The 22,015-nt window shown below is 57.0% G+C and overlaps 4 protein-coding genes across 5 annotated transcripts; 3 read left to right on the top strand and 1 right to left on the bottom strand.

Annotated features, from left to right (window-relative positions):
* Positions 1 to 246: 246 nt before the first annotated feature.
* On the top strand, positions 247 to 3,589 carry METTL1 (methyltransferase 1, tRNA methylguanosine). 2 transcript variants are annotated; one of them, XM_055327912.1, is made up of 6 exons: positions 247 to 405; positions 1,035 to 1,198; positions 2,335 to 2,495; positions 2,598 to 2,711; positions 2,830 to 2,931; positions 3,095 to 3,589. In XM_055327912.1, exons 1-6 carry the CDS (start codon positions 281 to 283, stop codon positions 3,266 to 3,268), a joined length of 840 nt encoding a protein of 279 aa, XP_055183887.1. In that variant the 5' UTR covers positions 247 to 280; the 3' UTR covers positions 3,269 to 3,589. The 2 variants fall into 2 exon arrangements, with proteins under 2 accessions (XP_055183887.1, XP_055183886.1); XM_055327911.1 differs by having other exon boundaries at positions 2,311 to 2,495.
* A 195-nt stretch (positions 3,590 to 3,784) lies between these two features.
* On the top strand, positions 3,785 to 9,627 carry LOC129511339 (25-hydroxyvitamin D-1 alpha hydroxylase, mitochondrial). Its single transcript, XM_055327910.1, has 9 exons — positions 3,785 to 4,961; positions 5,516 to 5,706; positions 6,096 to 6,298; positions 6,377 to 6,577; positions 6,658 to 6,830; positions 7,041 to 7,213; positions 7,410 to 7,488; positions 7,972 to 8,169; positions 8,698 to 9,627. The coding sequence occupies exons 1-9, from the start codon at positions 4,767 to 4,769 to the stop codon at positions 8,809 to 8,811; spliced, it is 1,527 nt and encodes a 508-aa protein (XP_055183885.1). The 5' UTR covers positions 3,785 to 4,766; the 3' UTR covers positions 8,812 to 9,627.
* A 1,909-nt stretch (positions 9,628 to 11,536) lies between these two features.
* MARCHF9 (membrane associated ring-CH-type finger 9) lies at positions 11,537 to 16,416 on the bottom strand. Its single transcript, XM_055327803.1, has 4 exons — positions 15,672 to 16,416; positions 14,543 to 14,698; positions 13,632 to 13,824; positions 11,537 to 13,372 (listed from the first exon to the last, which is right to left on the bottom strand). Exons 1-4 carry the CDS (start codon positions 16,026 to 16,028, stop codon positions 13,038 to 13,040), a joined length of 1,041 nt encoding a protein of 346 aa, XP_055183778.1. The 5' UTR covers positions 16,029 to 16,416; the 3' UTR covers positions 11,537 to 13,037.
* Positions 16,417 to 19,003: 2,587 nt separating this feature from the next.
* Positions 19,004 to 21,941, top strand: CDK4 (cyclin dependent kinase 4). The gene is made up of 8 exons (XM_055328216.1): positions 19,004 to 19,195; positions 19,639 to 19,875; positions 20,009 to 20,144; positions 20,262 to 20,429; positions 20,564 to 20,673; positions 20,936 to 20,986; positions 21,133 to 21,268; positions 21,520 to 21,941. The coding sequence occupies exons 2-8, from the start codon at positions 19,658 to 19,660 to the stop codon at positions 21,610 to 21,612; spliced, it is 912 nt and encodes a 303-aa protein (XP_055184191.1). The 5' UTR covers positions 19,004 to 19,195; positions 19,639 to 19,657; the 3' UTR covers positions 21,613 to 21,941.
* Positions 21,942 to 22,015: the final 74 nt, after the last annotated feature.

Raw genomic sequence — 22,015 nt, 5'->3', positions numbered from 1 at the left:
TGCGACTAGGACAGCAGCGCAGACCACGCGGAAGCGCGCTGACGGAAGCGGCCCGGTGCGGGGTCGGGCCTTGGCAGCCCAGCCGGGGACCCGCGCCGCCGAGGCGCCCTCCCGCCCCGCCCCCGCCCCGGCCCCGCCCCGGCCCCGCCCCGCAGGCCGAACGCACTCCTGGGTCTTTAAGAGGCGGGGTCCGCCCCCAACGTGCCGGGGTGCGTCATCATCGTGCGCCTCGGGCCTCGGTCTCCACGTGGGTTCGGAGGAGAACCCGGGACTGGGGATCATGGCGGGAGCGGAGACGGGGGGCGCGGCGGGGGACGGGGCAGGAGCCGAGGTCCCGCAGCCCCAGAAGCGCTACTATCGGCAACGTGCGCACTCCAACCCCATGGCTGACCACACGCTGCGCTAGTGAGTGAGCGGGGCGGGGCGGGGCGGGGCCTGGGAGGGCGGTTGTGCCGGGCCGGCGGGCAGGGTCTCCGTCGGACCGGGGCGGGCCGGCTGGGTGACGTCAGCCTTGGCGGAGGGCGCCGTTGGAGGGGAGGGAGGGGGCGTGGCGTTCCGCCCGGGGTCGGGAAGAGACGGGAACGGAGAATGGAGCGACGCCGGCGGCACCTCGTGGCCGCCCTTCGGCCTCGGTGATCGGATTTACTAAAGAGACAAACATACACAAATCCTGCCCGCACCTCAGTCCGTCGTCTCCCCACAGAGCACATAAGCAGGGCGAGGCCCCCGCCTGTGGGGGAGGGGAGCTCGTTACCCCAGAAGGAGGGCTGCCCCATGCGCTCCTAGACTTGGAGATGGGCAGGTCAGCGTCATGAGCCGCATGATGGCCTGTGATTCACACGGGCGTTAAGGGTGCTTTCCACTGTGTGTCCTGGAGACCACAGGACCCACTGTTACAGGATTTTTGAGAAACATTCTTCCCATTTATACCTCCCACCCTTAAACATCCGCCCCCACACATGTAGAACCGCTTATGCAATGTCCTGACCAACCTTCTCGTGTCCCTCGTGTCCCTCGTGTCTTCTCTCCAATAGCCCCGTGAAGCCTGAGGAGATGGACTGGTCTGAGCTATACCCAGAGTTCTTCGCTCCACTGACTCAAAACAAGACCCACGATGACCCAAAGGATAAGAAAGAAAAGCGAGCCCAGGCTCAAGTGGAGTTTGCAGACATAGGCTGTGGCTATGGTGGCCTGTTAGGTAACACTCTGGCCTTTTCTCAGGGGCAGGGACAGGCAGTGTCTAGCTCCTGCTACCTCAGCAGGTTTGGTGGGGGCCGGGTTGGCCTTTCCCCTTCGACCAGACACCAGCGCTGTGACATCAATGCGGAGAGCCTCTGCCTTCCCTGTACTCTGGGTCTGTGGCCTTTGTCCTGCAGAAGGGAGGGTGTTGTCTCGAATGCCTCTTAGAACGTGGGTTGTCCTGTCTGGCCCCACCCCTGGCCTCAGCCCCTACTTGAGCCATTTCACCTGCGAGGTCCCGGGTCAGTGAGCTGGTCAGCACTAGCGTCAGAGATTAGTCACTGTAGCCAGTGATCCTGAACTGTCCTTCTGAGGGATTCCACCACCTTCCTTCCCCTCCCCCCTCCTTCACCAGAACCCATTGTTTCTGCGGTCTACTCTCGTGTTTTCAAGTTCCTCTTGTATTGTCTGTGTGGTCCCAGCATGTGTCAGGCCACGTCTCTATTTTTAATTTTTATTATTATTTATTTATTTATGATAGAGAGAGAGAGAGGCAGAGGGAGAAGCAGGCTCCATGCACCAGGAGCCCGACGTGGGATTCGATCCCAGGTCTCCAGGATCGCGCCCTGGGCCAAAGGCAGGCACTAAACCGCTGCGCCACCCAGGGATCCCCATGTCTCTATTTTTAGATCTTCCCATAGAGGTAACAGCATGACAGAGAGAGAAAAGCATGGTACCCGGGGGCAGAAAACCTTGGTTCAAGTTCCAGTTCTGCCTCTCAGCCCTGTGACCTTGGGCATTTCCGACCTCGTATCCTCATCTTCTCAACTTAGCGCAGAGCATTAGGAGGACTGAGGCAATGTGTGGAAACACTGAAAACGTCAAAGCACTTGCCACGTACATGTGTTCCCAGGCCCTCCCACTTCCAGTCCAGGTGACAGTCTTGGGATCTCAGCCGGACCCTAACCTTAACCCTCTCCTCCAGCAGAGGACCACCATAGAGGGATCTCTGTCCACACTTGCCCTTCCTGATTTTGGTCGTTGCCAACTGACGCTTCCTTTCCTCTGTCAGCGCCTTTCCACTTCCTGCAAATGTGAGGTTGACGATTCCATTCCCATTTCTGTGTCCAGTGGAACTGTCACCGTTGTTCCCAGATACACTGATTCTGGGCCTGGAGATCCGGGTGAAGGTCTCAGACTACGTACAAGACCGGATTCGGGCCCTTCGAGCTGCTCCTGGAGGTGGCTTCCAGAATATTGCTTGTCTCCGTAGCAATGCCATGAAACACCTTCCCAACTTCTTCCGCAAGGGCCAGGTGGGGAGGGGCCCTGGGGCGGGCTGGAGGGTGGGTGGGGCGTTGAAGCCGGGCTCTCAGCCCCGTCGATGCCTCGATGCATGTCTGTGTGTCTGTCTACAGCTGACGAAGATGTTCTTCCTCTTCCCTGACCCACATTTCAAGCGGACGAAGCACAAGTGGCGAATCATCAGTCCCACGCTGCTGGCAGAATATGCCTACGTGCTTGGAGTCGGGGTGAGCCGGGGCGGGAGGGAGGGCAGGGTGAGCGCGTGCACAGAGGCTTCGGGGGTGCCTTGGGGACCCCTGCTCCGCTGCGTGCAGCGCGCTGTCTAGGGTGCGTTTGCCTACGCAGGGGCTGGTGTATACCATAACTGACGTGCTGGAGCTGCATGACTGGATGTGCACCCATTTCGAAAGGCACCCCCTGTTTGAGCGTGTGCCCCTGGAGGAGCTGGTAAGTAGGGGGCCTGAGGGAAGTGGCGAGGACGCAGGCCTTTCCCAGCACGGTTCTGTATTCTTTGAACCCAGCTCAGTGCCAGAAGGATCAGATGGGGGTCTCAGGGCCAGGGGCCATCTGAAAAGTGGGCAAGGACTTACTGGACCCTTCCTTTCCTCAGAGTGAAGACCCCATTGTGGAACATCTGGGCACGTCAACTGAGGAAGGAAAGAAAGTCTTACGCAACGGAGGCAAGAATTTCCCAGCCATCTTTCGAAGAATACAGGATCCCACCCTCCAGGCAATGACCCCTGGTCCCACCCCTCTTGGCCACTGCTGGCCTGCCTTGCCTTAGCGTGACCCCTGGACCTTCCCAGCTGAGCCTGCCAGGGCCAAGAGGCGACAGTCTTTCAAAGAAGTTGGGGAACTGCCCAGGGCAGAAGCCTGGGAATCACAACTACCCCAACCTCTCACCTTCTTGCCCCTCTACCACCAACAGAAAGCAGAAGAAGCTACGTAGGAAGGTCAGCAGACCTTGGACCAAAAGGGATGTTTGGAAGGGTGTGGGGTCTTGCTCTCCCTTAGCACCCCCTTCTCCTTCTGGGATCTCTCCTCCTCAGCTGGAATAAGGAACGCAGGTCTCCACTGTCCATCTAAACTGCTTGCTAGACTCAAACCGCCTGTCCATTGTGTTTACTTTGCAGTCCTGGGGATAACATGTATACGTGTGCACATGCCCGTGCTGCTGTTTCTCAGGAAAGGCTAGAGCATGTATCACGTGCCTTTTCCCATCCCCCACACCCTCTCCCTGCCTGAGACTTGACTTGGGGAATCTGCTGTCTTTATGGTTGCTGTCTCTGGAGAGCCTTGGGTCGGGGTGGTAGAGACCCTCTCATTTTTCGTGTTGACCTTCGATTCCAGAACTTCAGAGCTAACTGACTGGCACTGAGTCCAGTGGGGGCAGGGTGGGAGAGTGAGGAGCAGAGAACTAACATGTGCAGGATTCGGAGGCTAGAAGCGAAAATGGGCTGCTGACTAGAAATACCCCCCCCCCCCCAAAGAAGACTGAGTCAGCTGGAGATTCAGAGCACTCACCTAGCCTGTGCTCCACCCAGGAGCCCAGAGAAATCTCTAAACTTTTCTAATTTGCATAAGGGTCCTTTGTTTCTGCTCCTCGAGCCCTAAGTTCCCTGTGGCTGGAAGGACAGAGCTTGTTGATCTAAAAGACCACCCCCTCCTCCCAAGGAACAAAGATGAAGGCTTCTGGAGCCATTTTGGCCCATTAACACCCACCGTCTGCTCACTGTTAGGTATAGGAGGGGATGGGGGGGGAGTTGGGGTAGTGCCAGGAAGTTCTTGCCTACAAAGAAAGTGCAGCCCCATAAGCCAAAAATATGGAGATGCTACAGCTGTGGCTCTTCCCTGCCCGATGCGACTGAAGGATGGGGAATTCCTGAGGATGGTCCCAAGAGGGCCTGGCTCCCTAGGGAAGTGGGAATATCAGGGACTGACTGTACCTTAGTAATCCTGAACTTCACCAAAGAGCCTTTACCAGGAAGAGATCTTTAGGCTGCTGGACGAGGGCATCACTGCAGAAGGGGAAACTAAGGCAGACCTCCCTTTACAAGAGGGTCATTGCAACATGAGACCCAGGAGAGCTGCCAGGCAACCCAGCCCCGCCTACTGTGCCTGGGTGCTGATCCCCAGCTCGACCACTCAGGAGAGGGGATTGGCTGAGGAACATAAAGAGGGGGCGTCACCAGTACCTCGCCCAAAGGTTAAATAGGGGTTCAGGCAAGCAAGCAAGATGTTCTGGAGAAGTGCTCTCCTCTGTGGCTTCCCCAAACCAAGCCATGACCCAGGCCCTCAAGCTCGCCTCCAGAGTGTTCCATCGCATCCACTGGGCTCCCAAGCTGGGCTCCTCACTGGGCTCCAGAGGCTCCGACTCAGCACCCCGCAGCTTGGCGGACATCCCAGGCCCCTCCACACCCGTCTTCCTTGCTGAACTTTTCTGCAAGGGCGGTCTGTCGCGGCTACACGAGCTGCAGGTAGTGGGGGAATGTTTCTGGGAATGAATGCTGGGGAAACCGGCTTTGACAACACCAGAAAGCACGGGCTAGTGCAGAGTGGAGGAGGAGGGCCAGCGAGAACAGACGCTGCCCAGGTATTAGGGAAGTTGGGGCTGCTACCCCCCACACCCAGCAGAAGCAGAAGAGTGAGCTCAAAAGGGCCGAAGTCGGCACGGGAGGCAGGACGCAGGGTGCCTTCCCTGCGGGCCGGCTTAAAGCCACAGGCTCTCCTCTTCGATCCCTGGGGGGTGGTTCTGAGCTATTCCACGCCAGGAGCCTTCAGGGATTTCTTCGCCTCGGCTCAGCCCAGGTGACCTAGGAGAGGTCCTGAGTGTCTGCCTTGTGCCAAGTTCCTCCGTTTTGCCCGTCACTGTCGAGCTTCTGGGGATAGGAAGGGGGAGAAAGAAGAGGAGGAGAGGGTTGCAGGTTAGGGTCACGTACTAGCTGGGAGCCCAGCCGGCTCGGTTGGCGCTGGCCGCCGAGGCTGGAAGTCCCCGCGCGGTCTCCAGCGCCCGCTGTGCCCGCTCTCCTAGGTGCAGGGCGTTGCGCGCTTCGGGCCTGTGTGGTTGGCCAGCTTCGGGAAGGTGCGCACCGTGTACGTGGCGGCCCCTGCCCTCGTCGAACAGCTCTTGCGACAGGAGGGGCCCCGGCCCGAGCGCTGCAGCTTCTCGCCCTGGGCAGAGCACCGACGCCACCGCCAGCGGGCTTGCGGGCTGCTCACCGCGTGAGTCCTCGCTGGCCCCGCAGCCCAACCGCCCCGCGCCCTCGCCTGGGGCTGGTCTGGAGACGTCGGGTTGGGGTGCGGAGGGAGGTCCTTCCCCGCCCGTCCGGCGAACTGGGCTTCCCACCCGCCTGGGAAGAGCCCCGCCTTTGTCCCCGGCCCATCTCCCCCTCGCGGGGGTCCAGAATGCTGGAGGTCCGCGGAGGGGAAGGCGCCAGGACCTAGATGGGATGTGAGAGTCCGTGACAGCGGTTACCCAGGAACCAGCTCCCGGGCCAGGAGAGGAGCAACGAGGAAGGGGGATGGGAGCAGGCACAGGCGGGAGCGGGGTTCGGTGCCGCAGGGGGCCGCCCCAGCCTCCCCGCGCCCACACACCGCGTCCGCACCCGCAGGGAAGGCGAGGAATGGCAGAGGCTCCGCAGCCTCCTGGCCCCGCTGCTCCTCCGGCCTCGAGCCGCCGCCCGCTACGCCGCGCCCCTGGCCGACGTGGTCCGCGACCTTGTGCGGCGCCTGCGGCAGCAGCGGGGCCGCGGCGCCGGGCCGCCCGCCCTGGTTCGGGACGTGGCCGCAGAGTTCTACAGGTTTGGACTAGAAGGTAGGTCCCGGGACCGGGCCGGCGTCGGAGGCGCCCGCGGGGTCTCGCCGCGCCCTGACAGCGCCCCCTCCCGCCCAGGCACAGCCGCCGTGCTCCTGGGTTCCCGCCTGGGCTGCCTGGAGGCCCAAGTGCCCCCCGACACCGACGCCTTCATCCGCGCCGTGGGGTCCGTGTTTGTGTCCACGCTGCTGACCATGGCGATGCCCGGCTGGCTTCACCGCCTGGTGCCCGGGCCCTGGGGCCGCCTCTGCCGAGACTGGGACCAGATGTTTGCATTTGGTAAGGCACGGAGTAGAAGCGGGACGGGGGACTGAAGCGGCTCGGGACGGCCAGGCACCCCTGTCCCCTCTACCCCCCAGCCCAGCAACACGTGGAGAGGCGGGAGGCCGAGGTAGCCTTGAGGAGCGAGGGGAAGGCCGCGGAGGATGTGGGATCTGGGGCACACCTGACCTACTTCCTGCTCCGGGAAGAGCTGCCTGCCCCGTCCATCCTGGGCAACGTGACGGAGCTGCTACTGGCTGGCGTGGACACGGTGAGGTTCCTCTCCACGGTGGGAGCCCCACTTCCAGGGCGTAGCCTCCCCGGCCCCAGAGGCCCCCTAGCTGCCGCGGGGGGTGCGCCGTGGCCCTCCGGCCGGCTTGCTAAACACTGGGAGCCCAGCCGGCTACCTCCCATCCTGCTTCTTGCACTAGGTCTGCATCTGCACCCTCAGCACCCCTGAGGCTCTCAACTGCCCTCGCAGGTATCCAACACGCTCTCCTGGGCGCTGTATGAACTCGCTCGGCACCCGGACGTGCAGACTGCGCTCCACTCTGAGATCACAGCTGCCCTGGGCCCTGGCTCCAGTGCCCACCCCTCAGCTGCGGCTCTATCCCAGCTGCCTCTGCTGAAGGCAGTGGTCAAGGAGGTGCTGAGGTGAGGGGACAGGAGAGGGGGAGCTAAAGAGAATGTTGGGAAGGGCTGGGGAAGCAGCGAATGAATGGGAGCTAGGAGAGAGAGCACAGGAAATTGATGATCTGCTCCTGGCCAAGAATGGCTTTGGACATAGGGGGCTTGGGGACAAGACAGAGGCTATAGCTCCCAGCCTCACCTTGCTGTTTTTGCAATCCAGACTATACCCTGTGGTACCTGGAAATTCCCGTGTCCCAGACAAAGACATTCGTGTGGGTGACTATATTATCCCCAAAAATGTGAGTAGAGCGAATGGGCCCTTTGGTTAAGCCATCCCTCACTATCTTGGGCCCCATCCTCTCCTACACTCCATATAAGCCCTTCCCCCTCCCTCTGGCCTGAATGCCTCTCTCGGAGGTAATGGGGCAGTGGAGAAATCATTCCAAAAGTAGCCCCAGAGGGCAGCCCCGGTGGCTCAGCAGTTTAGTGCTGCCTTCAGCCCAGGGTGTGATCCTGGAGACCCCAGATCGAGTCCCACGTTGGGGTCCCAACATGGAGCCTGCTTCTCCCTCTGCCTGTGTCTCTGCCTCTCTCTCTCTCTCTCTCTCTGTGCCTCTCATGAATAAATAAATAAAGTCTTTAAAATAAAGAAAAAGTAGCCCCAGAAAACTTTCCCATCACCAGCCAGAGCCTGCCTTTGCTCCAATCCATATATCCTCTTTTCCATGCCCCGCCCCCATCTGTGGGTCCAAACTGACATGTTTATGTTCCTTCCCTCCCAGACACTGGTCACACTGTGTCATTATGCCACTTCAAGGGATCCTGCCCAGTTCCCAGAGCCAAATTCTTTTCGTCCAGCTCGATGGCTGGGGGAAGGTCCAGCCCCCCACCCATTTGCCTCTCTTCCCTTTGGCTTTGGCAAGCGCAGCTGCATGGGGAGACGCCTGGCAGAGCTTGAGCTGCAAATGGCTTTGGCTCAGGTGAGTGATCTAGACATACCTTCCGCAGACATGAGAGATCCTAACCCTCTAACAAGTGAGTTCTTCTGACAAGTATAGCAAAATTTATGACTTGATAAACCTAATCCTCTGAAATATAGCAATCCAGTTTTAAGTCTTGAGGGTGAGCAAGGGTATTTGGACTTTCTTCCCCCTGCCATGATCCCTTAAGAAATTCTCTAGTGGGGGATCCCTGGGTGGTGCAGCGGTTTGGCGCCTGCCTTTGGCCCAGGGCCCGATCCTGGAGACCCGGGATCGAATCCCACATCAGGCTCCTGGTGCATGGAGCCTGCTTCTCCCTCTGCCTGTGTCTCTGCCTCTCTCTTTCTCTCTCTCTGTGACTATCATAAATAAATAAAAATTTAAAAAAAATTAAAAAAAAAGAAATTCTCTAGTGACTACAGGTACCATTTCAATATCAACCAACCTAAAGCTAATTATACCCTTTACCAATCAAACCTACCATCCCAGACCCCTCCCATAGTGATAGCCTTCTTCCTCCCTTTCCAGATCCTGACTCACTTTGAGGTGCAGCCTGAGCCAGGTGCTGCCCCGATCAGGCCGATGACCCGGACTGTCTTGGTACCCGAGAGGAGCATCAACCTACAGTTTGTGGACAGATAGACCCGTAGGAAGAAGCTACCATAGTCACCCTTCCCCTCATTGGAGGGATTTATTAGGCACAAGACCAAGAGATACGTATTCCCCCAAGACCTATTTGACCAGACAGACTGCTTAGAAGGACCATAGCAAACTGGTCGAGGCAGCCCTGACCAATGTGTGAAGCATGCATTGTCCTGACCCATCAAGCCCTGGGAAAACCATGGTCCCTCGGCCTGCTCAGCCTTTCTCCTGGCCATATCACATGCATCCGGCAAGGGACAACTCAGATTTTAATAATATTGGGTGGCCTGAGAAAGAATTCAACCACTGCCCTTTTGGGGCTTCCCTTTTGGGGTTGTTGGGTAAGCACTTATCACCACCTGAGCTAAGTAAGTGTGCATCTGGTCTGTACCGGGTTGATTTCTCTCCTTGCATGTGAGCTCTTTGAGAGGAAGAAGGAGACCTTATTCAGTCTTTATAACCCCTGCCAAGGCCTACCCCCGACTGGGTGATGCCATACAGGTTCTCCAATTGAATCTGGACCATGTGGCAGAAGGAATACGCGGCTTGCCAGGCCCTATCTACTCTCCTCCTTCATCATCTTGCCCCTAGCAAAGTGAGGCTGCCCTCACCTGGTTTATGATGTTGTGAACATCATGTTCATGACGTTATGATGTTTTGAAACTCCTTGACTCTTTGGTCACTATTCGAGGTTGGCTTGTCCCACCACTTAGTGCCCAGGCAGAGACATCTTTGGGCTTATGTGTACTTATGCCTTCCTTTTATATATGGAATTTTTTAATATTCATAGTTTTGAAATAAAAGAATCAAATGTTCCATCCTTGACTTTTGACTGACTTCTCTTCCACTTCTACTTCCTACAAATTCTGGAGGAATCCTCACCCCAATCCCCTACTTTGAGTGATGTCTGTAACAATGGGAGGTCTAGACACCTGGGAGAGTGGTTTGCATCACAAACCCAACACGTTTCTATCTGTACTGGGAACAGCCAGAGTCTGGCTCCCTGTAAGAGATTAAGGGGGTGGTGGTGAAAAGTAACTCCAAGGGCTAGGCTGTAAAAACAGGTTGGGGAGCTAGGGATTTGCAGAGATGGCCAGAGGCAACTGACTTTGGTGGAAGTGCTTTGGGAACCTGGATTGCCAGGACCAAAGGATATCTGCCCTCTCTGGAAAAGTTGCTCCAAGGTAATTTCCTTCCGAGAAAGACAGGGATACATGCACAGAAGTGAAGTCAGACAGACAGGATGAAAGCGGAGTGTGGGGGTGGCCAGAAGCCCTGGGGCACTGAGGCAGGAGAAGGGAGGGCAGAGGGAGCCTCTGTTTCCCTTGAGTCAGCATTCTCTGGCCCCCCAAGGGGCTGGCCACAGTTCTCCCCTTGTGATGTATATAGATTAACTCATCTTCCATACAAATAAATCTCTCGACACACTCCCTGCAACCCCTCTCCAGCCCAGATTACCCTCCCCATGTCAGGACTTGCCCCCTGCCTCCTGCTCCTCTCCATGCCAATTAGCTGGATGAAGATGGAGACTTCACACTGCCTCCTCCTCCCCCACCATCCTGGCCCCCTACCCTAGACGTGGCTCCCTGACCACAGACACTATTTGCCACCAGGCCTTCTGAGAGTATCTATTTTTGTAAGAGCTACAGAGGGGCACAGTATACCCAAGGTCTTGTGCAGACACGAAGGTCTGCCTTTACTGCTCCACCCCTCCACTCCTCTACTGGATTCTGGGTCCACCCCCACTCCCCTATCACTAAGCTTAACTTGAACCTAAGTGACCTGATTTTTGACAGATCTGAGCTTTGAGGGAGAATAAAGCCCAGCTTCCTCTCACACCCTTTCCCCTGGAATCAGTGATGAGAATTCTGTACACCCACATTCCTCACTGAGCAAGTAGGACTGCTCACTTGAGGAGGGCAGCAGTTCCGTGACCTCTTTCCCAAACAAGAATCTCTTTAAGTTGAAAAAAGGGAATGAGAGGGGACCATACTGATCACTGGTCCCAACCCCCATACGAAGCGAGACCTCCAGTGGTACTGAAAGGGAGGGAAACATTACGGTCTCACTTGGCTCTCGCTTGGCCTAGTTTTAGGACCCAAAGTGGAACTGGAGAGGGTGTATTTGTGTATGTATGTTCTTCGGTATGTCTAAGCTTCCATGGAGGGCCACCATGAGGGACAGTCCAGGGTTGGCACAAGAAACCCCAACCGTGTCAGACCTACCTGTCCTATTTGCCAGGACAGATACTGGTGGTCACTATGATTTGCTGTCTGTCTCCCTTCTGGCCCCTACCCGCTATTTTGTGAATAGCGAAACAGGAAAGTCTAGCCCTTCAGTCTTCCCAAGTGGAGAATGTGGAGGGTTGTCTCTCTGGGGAAACAATCTCCCACTGGAAAAAAAAAATTGGGGGCGCTTGGCCTCTACCCCCTCTCTTTTATCTCCTCAGAGGTTAGAGGGGATACACTTCAATACTTCCAGGTGATTCAAACCCGAGTCTTGCTTCAATGCGAACATTTCCAGGCGAGTCTGGGTGCCAGCACCATGGACAGCAGCCAAGACCCCCTTTTAGAGAAGGAGGGGGAGGACCATTTCTAGGACAAGGATGTGTGACCTTTAGCAGAGAAGCATTTCCCCCAAAACGTCCCCAGAGAGAGGAGGCAGAGCAGAACCTTCCTGAGAAAATGACCGATAATAGGAAAGGCATCTGGATCTGACTTAACAATGTATGAAGTAATTATTTTAATTGCTGATGAATAGTTCACTTAAAAGACACCATCATTCATATAATACACAGCCCCGAGGACTCAGGAGAAAGGGAGCAGGCCTCAGGCTGACCCACATTTTAACCAGTCCTTCCCAAACCCTTGCTCTATGAACAGCCCTCTACACTGCTGCCTCCAAGCACAATACCTTCCAGTTAATACCACTAAACTGGGGCACAGGATCAGACCTGTGGCCCTCAACTGCCATAGGAGCAGCTTAAGCTGGGGTTGGAGATTCAAAACATTGGGACATTCTGTCTGTCTCACTCCAAATGAGTCCAAATTCATTTCACACCACTTCCCTGGGGGAGCACATTACCTGGGAAGGACGACTAGACCCACAAGAACCCCAGAGCACGAAGGATTGTTCCATCCTCCCCCCCAACCCCCAGTGTTGGGGGTGGGGGTTGGAGGAGCTCTCATTTTTGCAAATAACCACCATCCTCATATTCCATATCCCCTCATATTTCCATATCTATAATGACACTCAACACAAATTTTCCAAGGCTCTGTGCAACTCCAGATGAAAAAACACATTCTGGAATTTGTTAACCAGCTACTATTTGAAATAAATGGACCATCAACTAGTCTAGAAATCTTTTTACGCTCTCACTAATTTTCTTTGCAATGGCATTCAACCTGTCCCTCATTTATCCTCATTCCAACCCTCTGAGGTAGACAGGAAAACCACTGGCGGCGGAGAGATCTTTTTCTTTCTAAATCACACAACTTGCAGGTGACAGGTCCACCCCTTAGATACCTCTGAGCACTGCCACCTAGCAGCCAATGTGAATTATTCGCCAGCAAGTGGGAGTTACACCTCCAACTCAGAACCCACTGCTGCATTTGGGATTTGCAATCTCTGCAGAGAAACCTCCCCACACCTCCCAACCCTCCAGAAAAGCCCCAGATGAGAAAGGAGTCTCCACGTGCATATAAATGATTCTTTATGCCCTCCCCCCATGCAATGGGGGGTGGAGCAGGGGGAGGTGCCCCCCCCCCCCCCGCCCTCATGCAGGGAACGGGAGGTCAATGTATACTAGTCTTATTGCCAGCTGCCCTGTGGCCATGGGGTGGGGAATGGAGGGTCTACAACCCCTTTCTTCTGGCATTGGTCCCCCTTCACCAAGTCACCATGGTGGAGCTGGGGGGCTGGAGGCCCTAGGAGCTGAGGTAAGGACGGTTCTCTAGGGAAGAAAAGATGTTCTCCCCACCTGCCCACTGACTGCCCCAGGATGATTGTGAGGAGCTATCGGCGGGGGCTGAAATGTCATCCAGGTGTCTCTACCCAATGGGTAGTAGAGGCCAGACAATGTCTCCAGCTTGAGGCTGCCCACAGAGATCCTCAGTGGCAGGGGCAGGGTGCCCCAAACACCTTGTCCTGGTGGTACCTCCAGCAGCCATGACAGCATATTTCTGGCCAATGCATCGACTCAAGATCCCTGCTCCTGGAATTCAGTTTCACACCGTGGTGACCCTCATGACAACCTCTCGGCCAGAATGGGAACTGGAACGGGCATCTGGTGGCCGCAGCTGTCCAAGGAGGTGCAGGATTGTGTAACCACAGCGCTGAGGCAAGAGCGTCCGCATGCGCCGGGCAGCCGGGGGGCGGCTGGTGGCCCCAGAGGCGGGGCCCGTCCGTGAGGTCCTGGGGCCCAGCTTCCCCGCCATCCCTCCCCCTGCATCTCCTCCTATGTCCTTGGTCTTGTCATAATTCAGGACCTTCCATTGCTGGTTCACTGCCTGCCAGCGCTTGAAGATGCGGTAGACAGAGGAGCCTTCGTGGACGATGAGGCCTGAGCAAAAGGGGTAAGAAATCCAGAGTCACCTGCTGCCCAGACCTAGGCTGGAGGTACTTAAGTGAGTATTTCTCCAGAGTGAGGAGCTAGGGTATGCAAAGGGCCCGAAAAAGCAGGGAAGGGAGGGGCACCAAGATAGCCCTAAAGGCTCCCAATGGTAGAAAATGTGGCTATGGAGCTGAGGGAATGGGCAGGGAAGGTTTGTGTGAGTTGGAGGAAAATGCTTAGCAAGTAAGGGGGAGAGAGGTGCCCTTACCTATGCAGACGACATCCATGAAGCCATACATGCCGTAGCAGATCTGAAAGAGCAGATCCTGCCGTTGCCACTTGGCTGAAGGGCTGAGTGAGGACCAGATGAGCCAGGAGATGCTGGCAACGAGGAAGAGAGAGCCCAGAACTATGGCTGCAATCTGGACCTTCTCAATGACCGTCAGGGAGATGGCCTGCCACTGTGTGGGAGAAAGAGCTCCAAAAGGTCATGGAAAGAGAAGGAGGGCCAGCTGATGAGTGGCCCTCAAGAGGAAGATGCTCCAGAGCCTTCCTGAAACCCTTCAGGCAAGATTAGCAATCTGTCTCATCTATGTCCTGATCAAACCTAGTAGAGAGCCCCCCCCCCTTTTTTAATAGAGCACTTTCACATTGTTTGAGACCATTTGTCTGTCCTGTTTTAGAAAGGCAGGATCAGACAAGTGCTCTGAACCCAGACCATCTAGGTTTGAATTCCAAATCCAAACTCCATCACTTATGGGCTGAGTAACTTTGGGCAAGTTTTTACGCTTCTTTGTGCATCAGGGTCCTCATCTTTAAAATGGAGATAATAATGGCACACAGCTAATAGGATTATTACAAAAATTAAATCAGTTATTATAAACCAAGAGTGTAACACATAGAAAATACTATGTTTGCTACCATCATCATCATCACCATCATATTATCATCTTCTGCTTTTTTACTGTCTCAGTGCCTAGAACAGTGCCTGAAATACAGGTGGCACCCAATAAATGTGAATACATGAAGGAAGGGAAGATTTACAGGCAGACAGGCTGTGGTAACGGTGGGGAGGGTAACTTTGAGGAAAGATTAACTGGATGATGGGCTTCCTGGAGAGTCCCTGAATCTGACTGCTGCCTTTGCCCAGGTCTGGAAGTTCTCTCCCTGTAACCTCACCTGCAGCGGGTTCTTGGTGCTGATCGCCAGGACCTGGTACTTGAAGTAGCAGAGCTCACAGCTCCAGGAGCCCCTCTCGCTGATCCAGCGGATGAGGCAGGGCTGGTGTGTGCAGCGCACGGAGCCGTCGCAGCGGCAGGGGCTCAGGAGCTCCCCCTGGAGGAAGAGTGAGGAGGGTCCCTGTCAGCTGTCACCGCCCGGCTCCAAGAGAGGGAAACCTCTCCAGGTCATTCTCCAACGTTTTTAAAAAAAAAAAAAAACTCAGGACTTTCACCCAAAATAGGGCAAGAGGCTAAGGTCGCAGCAAAAAAGAAAAAAGAGCTCAAGGTAAACTTCCCTGACCAAATAGAGAAGGATAAAAAGAAATGAGGTGGGGTGGGGGGAGGACTGGGTCTCCTCCTTTCCTAAAATTTGGGGAGGATGCTCTCTAAGGCTTCCCAAACGGAAGGCCACCCCTTGGCATCTGGAGGGGCAGGAGGGTCAGGGCTTCTGAGCCATGCCTTCCTCCTCCCTCCCATCGCTACCAACTGTTTCACAGATGTGGTGCAGACCGGGATGGGTTATTGTCCTCCGTCTCCAGGTAGCAAAAAGGGGGAGAGATCCTGGGCGTGGGGACGGAGGGTGTTCCCCTTTAATCGAGGAATGATTTCGCACGATACGGGCACACCCCCGCTCCCCCCCCCCCAGGACTATGGCGGGACAACTTTGTCCATAACATTTAAAGAAAGAGTACTCTCTGGAATGAGATGGAAAGTTACGGAATGGGAAGTGAGGAAAAGTGCCCCACGGAGAGAAGCACTGAGCGAGGCAAGGGCGCCAGCACGGCCCTGCCTTCCGGGGGGCAGAGGCACCCCGGCCACCTGAGTGGAGGCCCCTCGGAAGCGCGGCACAAGGCGGGCGGCCCCCGTCCGTGGGCGACGGGATCCGAAGCCCCCGCGGGAGGAAGCCCCGCCCCCCGCGACCCGCCGCCACCCCCGCCCCAGCGTGCGCTCCCGGGAGCCCCGGCCGGTCCCCCACCGCGCCAGGTGCCGGGGCCCGGCCGGGCCCGCCCCGCCCCCCCGGCCCCGCCCCCCGCCCCAGGTGCGCCCAGGTGCGCCCCCCCCCCCGCGGCCCCGCGCCCGGGCCTGACCTGCTCGGGGCCCTGGAAGCAGATTCGGCACTGGGGGGTCCGCAGCCCGCTGTCCAGGCTGCTGCTGAGCGACAGGGCGTCCAGCGCGCCCGGGGGCGGCGGCGGCGGCGCGGGCGGCGGCGGGGGTCCGGCCCGCGGCTCCTTGTCGCCGGCCAGGCCCCGGGCCCGCGGCTCCGACCCGTAGTACTCCTCTTCGTCGCCGTCGCCGTCCCGGGCCGAGCAGCCGGCGAAGGGCGCCCAGCCGCAGCCGCCCCCCCCGCCCCCCCGGGGCTGCGGCTCGGCCCGGGGCCGCCCCCCGCCCGTCAGCACCAGCAGCTTCAGCTCGTTCAGGAACATGCGGAGCCGGGACTTGAGCATCGTCCGGGCGCCGGGGGCGGGGGCGGGGGGCGGCGGGGGGAAGGGAGGCGCCCGGCCGGGAAGGGGCGCGCGCCGGAGGGCCGAGCGCGGCCGGGGTCTCCGTTCACTGCGGCCGCGGCCGGGGCTCGGCGGCTGGCGGCCCGGGGGCGGCGGGGCGGGCAGCCATGGCCCGGGCAGGGGGCGGGGGGCTCACGGGGCCGCGCCCCACGGGTCCGGGTCCGGCGCGGGCCGGGCCCCCGGGGTGACGCGCCCCGGGCCTCCTGCGGCGGGGCCGCCCCCCATCGCCGTGCTGCTGGGCGCAGGCCCGCGCGGCTTCCCGGCTCCGGCTCGGCTCGGCCCGTGCGCTCGGCGGTGGCAAATGGCGGCTCCTTCCGGCGGCGGCGGCGGCGGCGGAGACCCCCCCGGAGCGGCGGGCGGGCGGGGCGGGCGGGGCGGGCGCCGGGGAGCCGGTGAGGGACGGAGGGAGGGGCGGGGCGGGGAGCGGGCGAGGAGCAGGGGCCGCGGCTGCGCATCCCCGCCCTGCCCCGCACGAGCAGGTGTCCCCGGGGGCGGGGGCGAGTGTGCGAGCCGGGGAGGGCGGGGGGAGGGGAGTGGCCAAGGAAGGGGGGTGTGCACCCGGGTGGGAGAATAGGTGTGGGGCGGGGGTGGGGAGCCGGTGAGGATGGAAGGGGAGCGGTCAAAGACACGGGTGCACAGGGGGGGGCAGGCTGGTGCAACATGGGAGTGTGCAAAAGAGCCATGCAGGGGTCTGAGGTGTGAGGAAGGTAAGAGATGGACTCAAGCAATAAACACTTTATACAAAAGACCGACAAGTGTGCACGGCGTGGGACACTGGAAAACAGATGTGTGTAAGGCATGTAATCGGATTGTGTGGAAAACAGAAGTGTGTAATTGTAACGTGTGAGGGAGGTGAGAGAGCAAGGGAGACAAGACTGCTACGGGGATGAGAGTGTCTTGCCTGGTACTCTCCTGCCCCACCACACTGCATTGAAGTGACTAACACACACACACACACACACACACAGCTCTCTGGTTTTGCTTTTATGGAGGCCTTGACCCTGAGAACCAGTTCTAGCCCCTCATCACATTATTTCTGCCTTACAGATATATCCTCCCTTTCCAACGCTGAGGGAAAAGGGATTCCAGAGGAGCCCTTTGGGTCAAACACACTGGAAAAAAATTAATTAGTGAAAGAGTAATTAACAGGAGAGGGAGGGTATGGAACCAGGGATAGACTGCCAAACTAAGTCTCCTCAATAAAAGTGATTAAGGAGAGTAATGCTTTTATGAGTATTCAAATGTTTTGGGTGGATGGATGAATGAATCAGAAAGGGGGGGGCTGGAACCCAAGGAAACAACACAGAGGAGGACTTCGATTCCAAAGACAGTCGGCTGCGGAAAGTGGAGCTGAAGGGGACCCTGCTTGACAGACTCAGACACTTTGCCTGCCAGAAGGCTTATAAACCAACCAGTCCCGGCAAGAGAGCCAATAAAACAGCGACCTCAGAAGCCCCTTTGCCAGTTTAGACCTTGAGGTTTTTCTTTCTAGTGTTCCAGCTGCCCTTGCCAGCAGGGCCCAGAGCTACAACTATCAGAATGCAAAGAGGGCGAATCAGTACTGACTTGTATTCCATTTTGTCCTAGAACGTGGTTTATAGTCATCTCGAGCCTGAGCTCTTACAACCTCCACTAGATGGTTAAGGAGAATAGAAGTTAAGGTGGAAGGAGCGGCAAATAGAGTCATGAAATGCTTTCGGATTTTAGACAGGTTGTCCCGAACGAGATACTGATCTCTTCCCTCCTTATTCCCATTCCCCTAAAGGGCTAGGAAATAAGGAAAGTCAGAGGAATCTGTCTATTGTCGACCTAGGTGTCTGTGAGCAGAAGCAATTTGGAAAAGTCTGTGTTCTGGGCGGGAGCCAGGACTAAGAAAGCTCGCACCGGGGGAAAGAGGGAAGCAGAACGACCCCAAACAAGGAGTCACGGGGTTTGTGGAAGAGCACAAATCATTCTCATGCAGTGCCGAGGTCCAGGGTGGTGGTGGAAGTAACCTCCCTGCACGCGCTCACTCCTGTATCTGTCCATCTGTACACAATGTGTAAAATACCCACACATACACAAACGCACATATCATTGCCTCTCCCTGTTGCAAAGAACCTTGTAGGTTAAGTGTTCCTGTCTCTTGCTCATTGATAATTTCTCCGCCAGAAAGCACCGTCTTATTTTACGCTCCCTGGAAGAGGTGGAAGTTGGGAAGAGGGGAGGGCATCACCTTGACACTCCTCCGGTTGGGTCACTGCATTAGTGTGCCTTCCGTCAGTCCTTTAGTGCTGGTTGTGCCCTGAGATGGGTATTGTCCCCACCGGGGGCTACGTCTTTCCAAACTGCCCCATCACCCCGTTAAAGGGCCAGCGACTGAGACACCGGAAGAAAAAAAAAAAAAAAACCCGCATGCACACAGGAAGCGAGCACTCGGTAAAAATTTGTTGAATGACTGAATGAATGAAACAAAGACACAAACGAGACCAGGTCTCCCCGCGGCAGTGAGGCCGAAAGGCTCCAGCGCCCGTCCCGCCCCCGGCCTCGTCTCCCGCTCCCTGACCGCCGCGCACAGAGGGAGGCGCGGAGCGTGGAGCGAGCGCCAGAAGCGCTCAGGCGCGGCCTGCAGCTCGGCCGGGGAGCCGGGTGGCCCGGGTTGCCATGGCACCGCCCTGGACTCCACCCTCCCCCGTCTCCCCGCCCCCCCGCCGGGTCTGGCAGTCGGTCACGTGCCCCGCCGCGTAGCCACACCTCTGCTCCTCCGAGCGGAGTCGGGCGGTCACGTGTGATAGCAACAGATCACGTGGCCGTCGTCGCCCCTCGCCCCTCGCCCCTCCCCGCCCCCTTCCCGGCCGAGGCCGCTCTGGCCGCCCCTCTGCGCACGCGCGGCTCGTCACGTGGCCCGAACGTCCGGCTTTCGCCCCGCCCCGCCAGTTCCCGCGCTCCTCTTTGGCAGCTGGTCACATGGTGAGGGTGGGGGTGCGGGGGCCGCTCTAGCTGGCGGCCTGTCTATGGTCGGGCCCGGAGCGTCCAGCTGCCCCGGACAGAGCTCCTGTGTATGGCGCCGCAGGCTCTGGCTCCGGGGCCCCGATAACGGGCCGCCCCCGCAGCACCCGGCGCCGAGTGAGGTGAGCGTGGCGCCTTCCCCGGGACGGGACCGCTGTCGCCCTCGCGTCTGCCTCCGCGGGCAGGTTACGGGAGGGTCGCTCGAGGGCGGGAAGTGCGGCCCGCGCAACTCGTTCCTTTGTGGTCAGCTGGGACGTAATGTTAGGGACGGATGTCGAGCCTTCGATGCAGGGGGTGTGTCGTGCGCGGTCTGCCCAGTGCGGGGCGCGACGGCCCGTCCCCGAGGAAGAGGAATTCTTTCTTTTAGGGCTTCACGTGGCTGGCGGGGTTGGGGTTAGAGCCATTGTGTCAGCTGAGGAGCCAGCCTCACGGAACTGGGGAGAGGGACGGGGTGGTGGAGGGGGGTCTTTGTGATGCCTTGTGGGGGAGTCACCTCGTTGCGGCAGGCTCATACCACCTTAACTCTTGAGGGATTTTCGGTGGCAGGAGGCTTTTGTGATTGTAGGGTCTTCTCTGATCCGAGAATGGCTACTCCTCGGTACGAGCCAGTGGCTGAGATTGGGGTTGGTGCCTATGGGACGGTGTACAAGGCCCGTGATCCGCACAGCGGCCACTTCGTGGCCCTCAAGAGCGTTAGAGTCCCTAATGGAGGAGGTGCCGGAGGGGGCCTTCCCATTAGCACAGTTCGTGAAGTGGCATTGCTGAGGCGGCTGGAGGCTTTTGAGCATCCCAACGTTGTCCGGTGAGAAGGTGGAGGGTGGGGAGTGGGTAGTAAAGGGGAAAAGACAACTTGTAGGTGGGGATTCTGGGGAAATGGGGAAGGCCGTGTCGGGTCCAGAGGGATTGATCAGTGAGTGACCATTTGTTCTGGCCAGGCTGATGGACGTCTGCGCCACTGCCCGAACCGACCGGGAGACCAAAGTGACCCTGGTGTTTGAGCACGTGGACCAAGACCTGAGAACGTACCTGGACAAGGCACCCCCACCGGGCTTGCCAGTGGAGACCATCAAGGTGAGTAGGGTGGGTGGACTCTGAGGAGTAGATTGAGACCTTTGTGGCAGAACCTGCTGTGATTCCAGGTATGGTGCCTAGTTCCCAGGTCCTCTGTTCTTCCCCCTTGTAAACCAGGATCTGATGCGCCAGTTTCTAAGAGGCCTAGATTTCCTTCATGCCAACTGCATCGTTCACCGAGACCTGAAGCCGGAGAACATTCTGGTGACCAGTGGTGGGACAGTCAAGCTGGCTGACTTTGGCCTGGCCAGAATCTACAGCTACCAGATGGCACTTACGCCTGTGGTCAGTAGCAAGAGGGGAGTAGGAGAGGGGTTGACCATAGCAGTTGAGAAGTCAGGCGCTTTGTGACTTTAGTCAAGCAGTTATGGTTCATGGTAACCCATGGGGTCTTCATCCACTTTTCTTATTCCTATTAGGTTGTTACACTCTGGTATCGTGCTCCAGAAGTTCTTCTGCAGTCTACGTATGCAACACCCGTGGACATGTGGAGTGTCGGCTGTATCTTCGCAGAGATGTTTCGTCGCAAGTATGGGACCCAAGCATCCTGAACTATTTTGAGTTTCCCAAACCAAATCTCTTAGTTATAAATCACATCCATTTCCTGCCCATTCTTTCACTTAAGTATTGTTGACTGTTCTGCCCCTAACCAGAAACTCAGAAATGTCCCAAAGTTAGGAACTTCACATCCCTGTATTCCCACACTCTCTGTTTTGAGCCATTACCTACCAGTAATTATTCCACTACTGTATCTTTGGACATGACTGCTAACTGTGTTTTTCCCACCTTAGGCCTCTCTTCTGTGGAAACTCTGAAGCTGACCAGTTAGGCAAAATCTTTGAGTAAGTGACCAGCATGAGGGGAGAAAAAAAAAAACTTCCCATTCCAAATCTTCTTTCTGCTGAGCCCCACATGGCAGTTGGCTCTGCTCCTGGAGATGTGGGCTAGAGAAAGACCCTCTTGACCAGAGCTCTCCTGTTCCCCATAGCCTGATCGGGCTGCCCCCAGAGGATGACTGGCCCCGAGATGTGTCTCTGCCCCGAGGAGCCTTTTCCCCTAGAGGGCCCCGTCCAGTACAGACAGTGGTACCTGAGATGGAGGAGTCTGGAGCACAGCTGCTGCTGGTACTGGGCGTGGGCACGGGCACAGGCTGAGGATGGGGTCAAAGACCGAGCACTAGCATTGCAGTTACTAAGACTTGGTTGGTGGATGGGCTAGTTTTTACTGGTGCCAGTGAACAGGCCATCCACAAAGAGGGATGTAGAAAATAGCCCATCCTAGGTATTGTTGGGGGTGAGCAGAAGTCTTTTTCTTTTCTTTTTTTTTTTTTTTGTTTTGTCTTCATGACCTTTTGATCTTTGCCTCCCCTTCTCAGGAGATGCTGACTTTTAACCCACACAAGCGAATCTCTGCCTTCCGAGCCCTGCAGCACTCTTATCTACAAAAGGCAGAAGGTAACCCAGAGTGAGCAGTGGAACGGCTGCAACAGTAGCAAGAGGAGAGAAGCTGTCTTTTCTCTTCCTTTGAACACTTGAGTGGAGAGCTCCCCAAACTAAGAAGGCAGTCTTGGCCTTCATCTCTGAGGCTGTGGAAACAACTCCCACTTTTTACAGAGAATATTTTGCTGCCTTAATGATAATCCCTTTCCACCTCTCCTTTTGAGGCTTATCCTTCTCCTGCCCCCTCCTCCCCATTTTCATACACCAAGGGGTATGTCCCTTGTTCTCCCCTTTCTATCTTGATATTCGAATCTTTTTTATACAGGAAAAACAAAACAAAGAAATATGGTCTTTTTTTTTTTTTTTTTTTTTATGTTTCTTCCTCTGATGGGTATTGCCATTTGGGGACTTGGAAAAATCATTCGTAAAATC

Source organism: Nyctereutes procyonoides, unplaced genomic scaffold (genome assembly GCF_905146905.1).
Source record: "Nyctereutes procyonoides isolate TBG_1078 unplaced genomic scaffold, NYPRO_anot_genome, whole genome shotgun sequence".
NCBI classification, from domain to species: domain Eukaryota; kingdom Metazoa; phylum Chordata; class Mammalia; order Carnivora; family Canidae; genus Nyctereutes; species Nyctereutes procyonoides.
The sequence above is the reverse complement of the archived record's forward strand: the minus strand, read 5'-3'. Positions and strand labels throughout refer to the sequence as shown.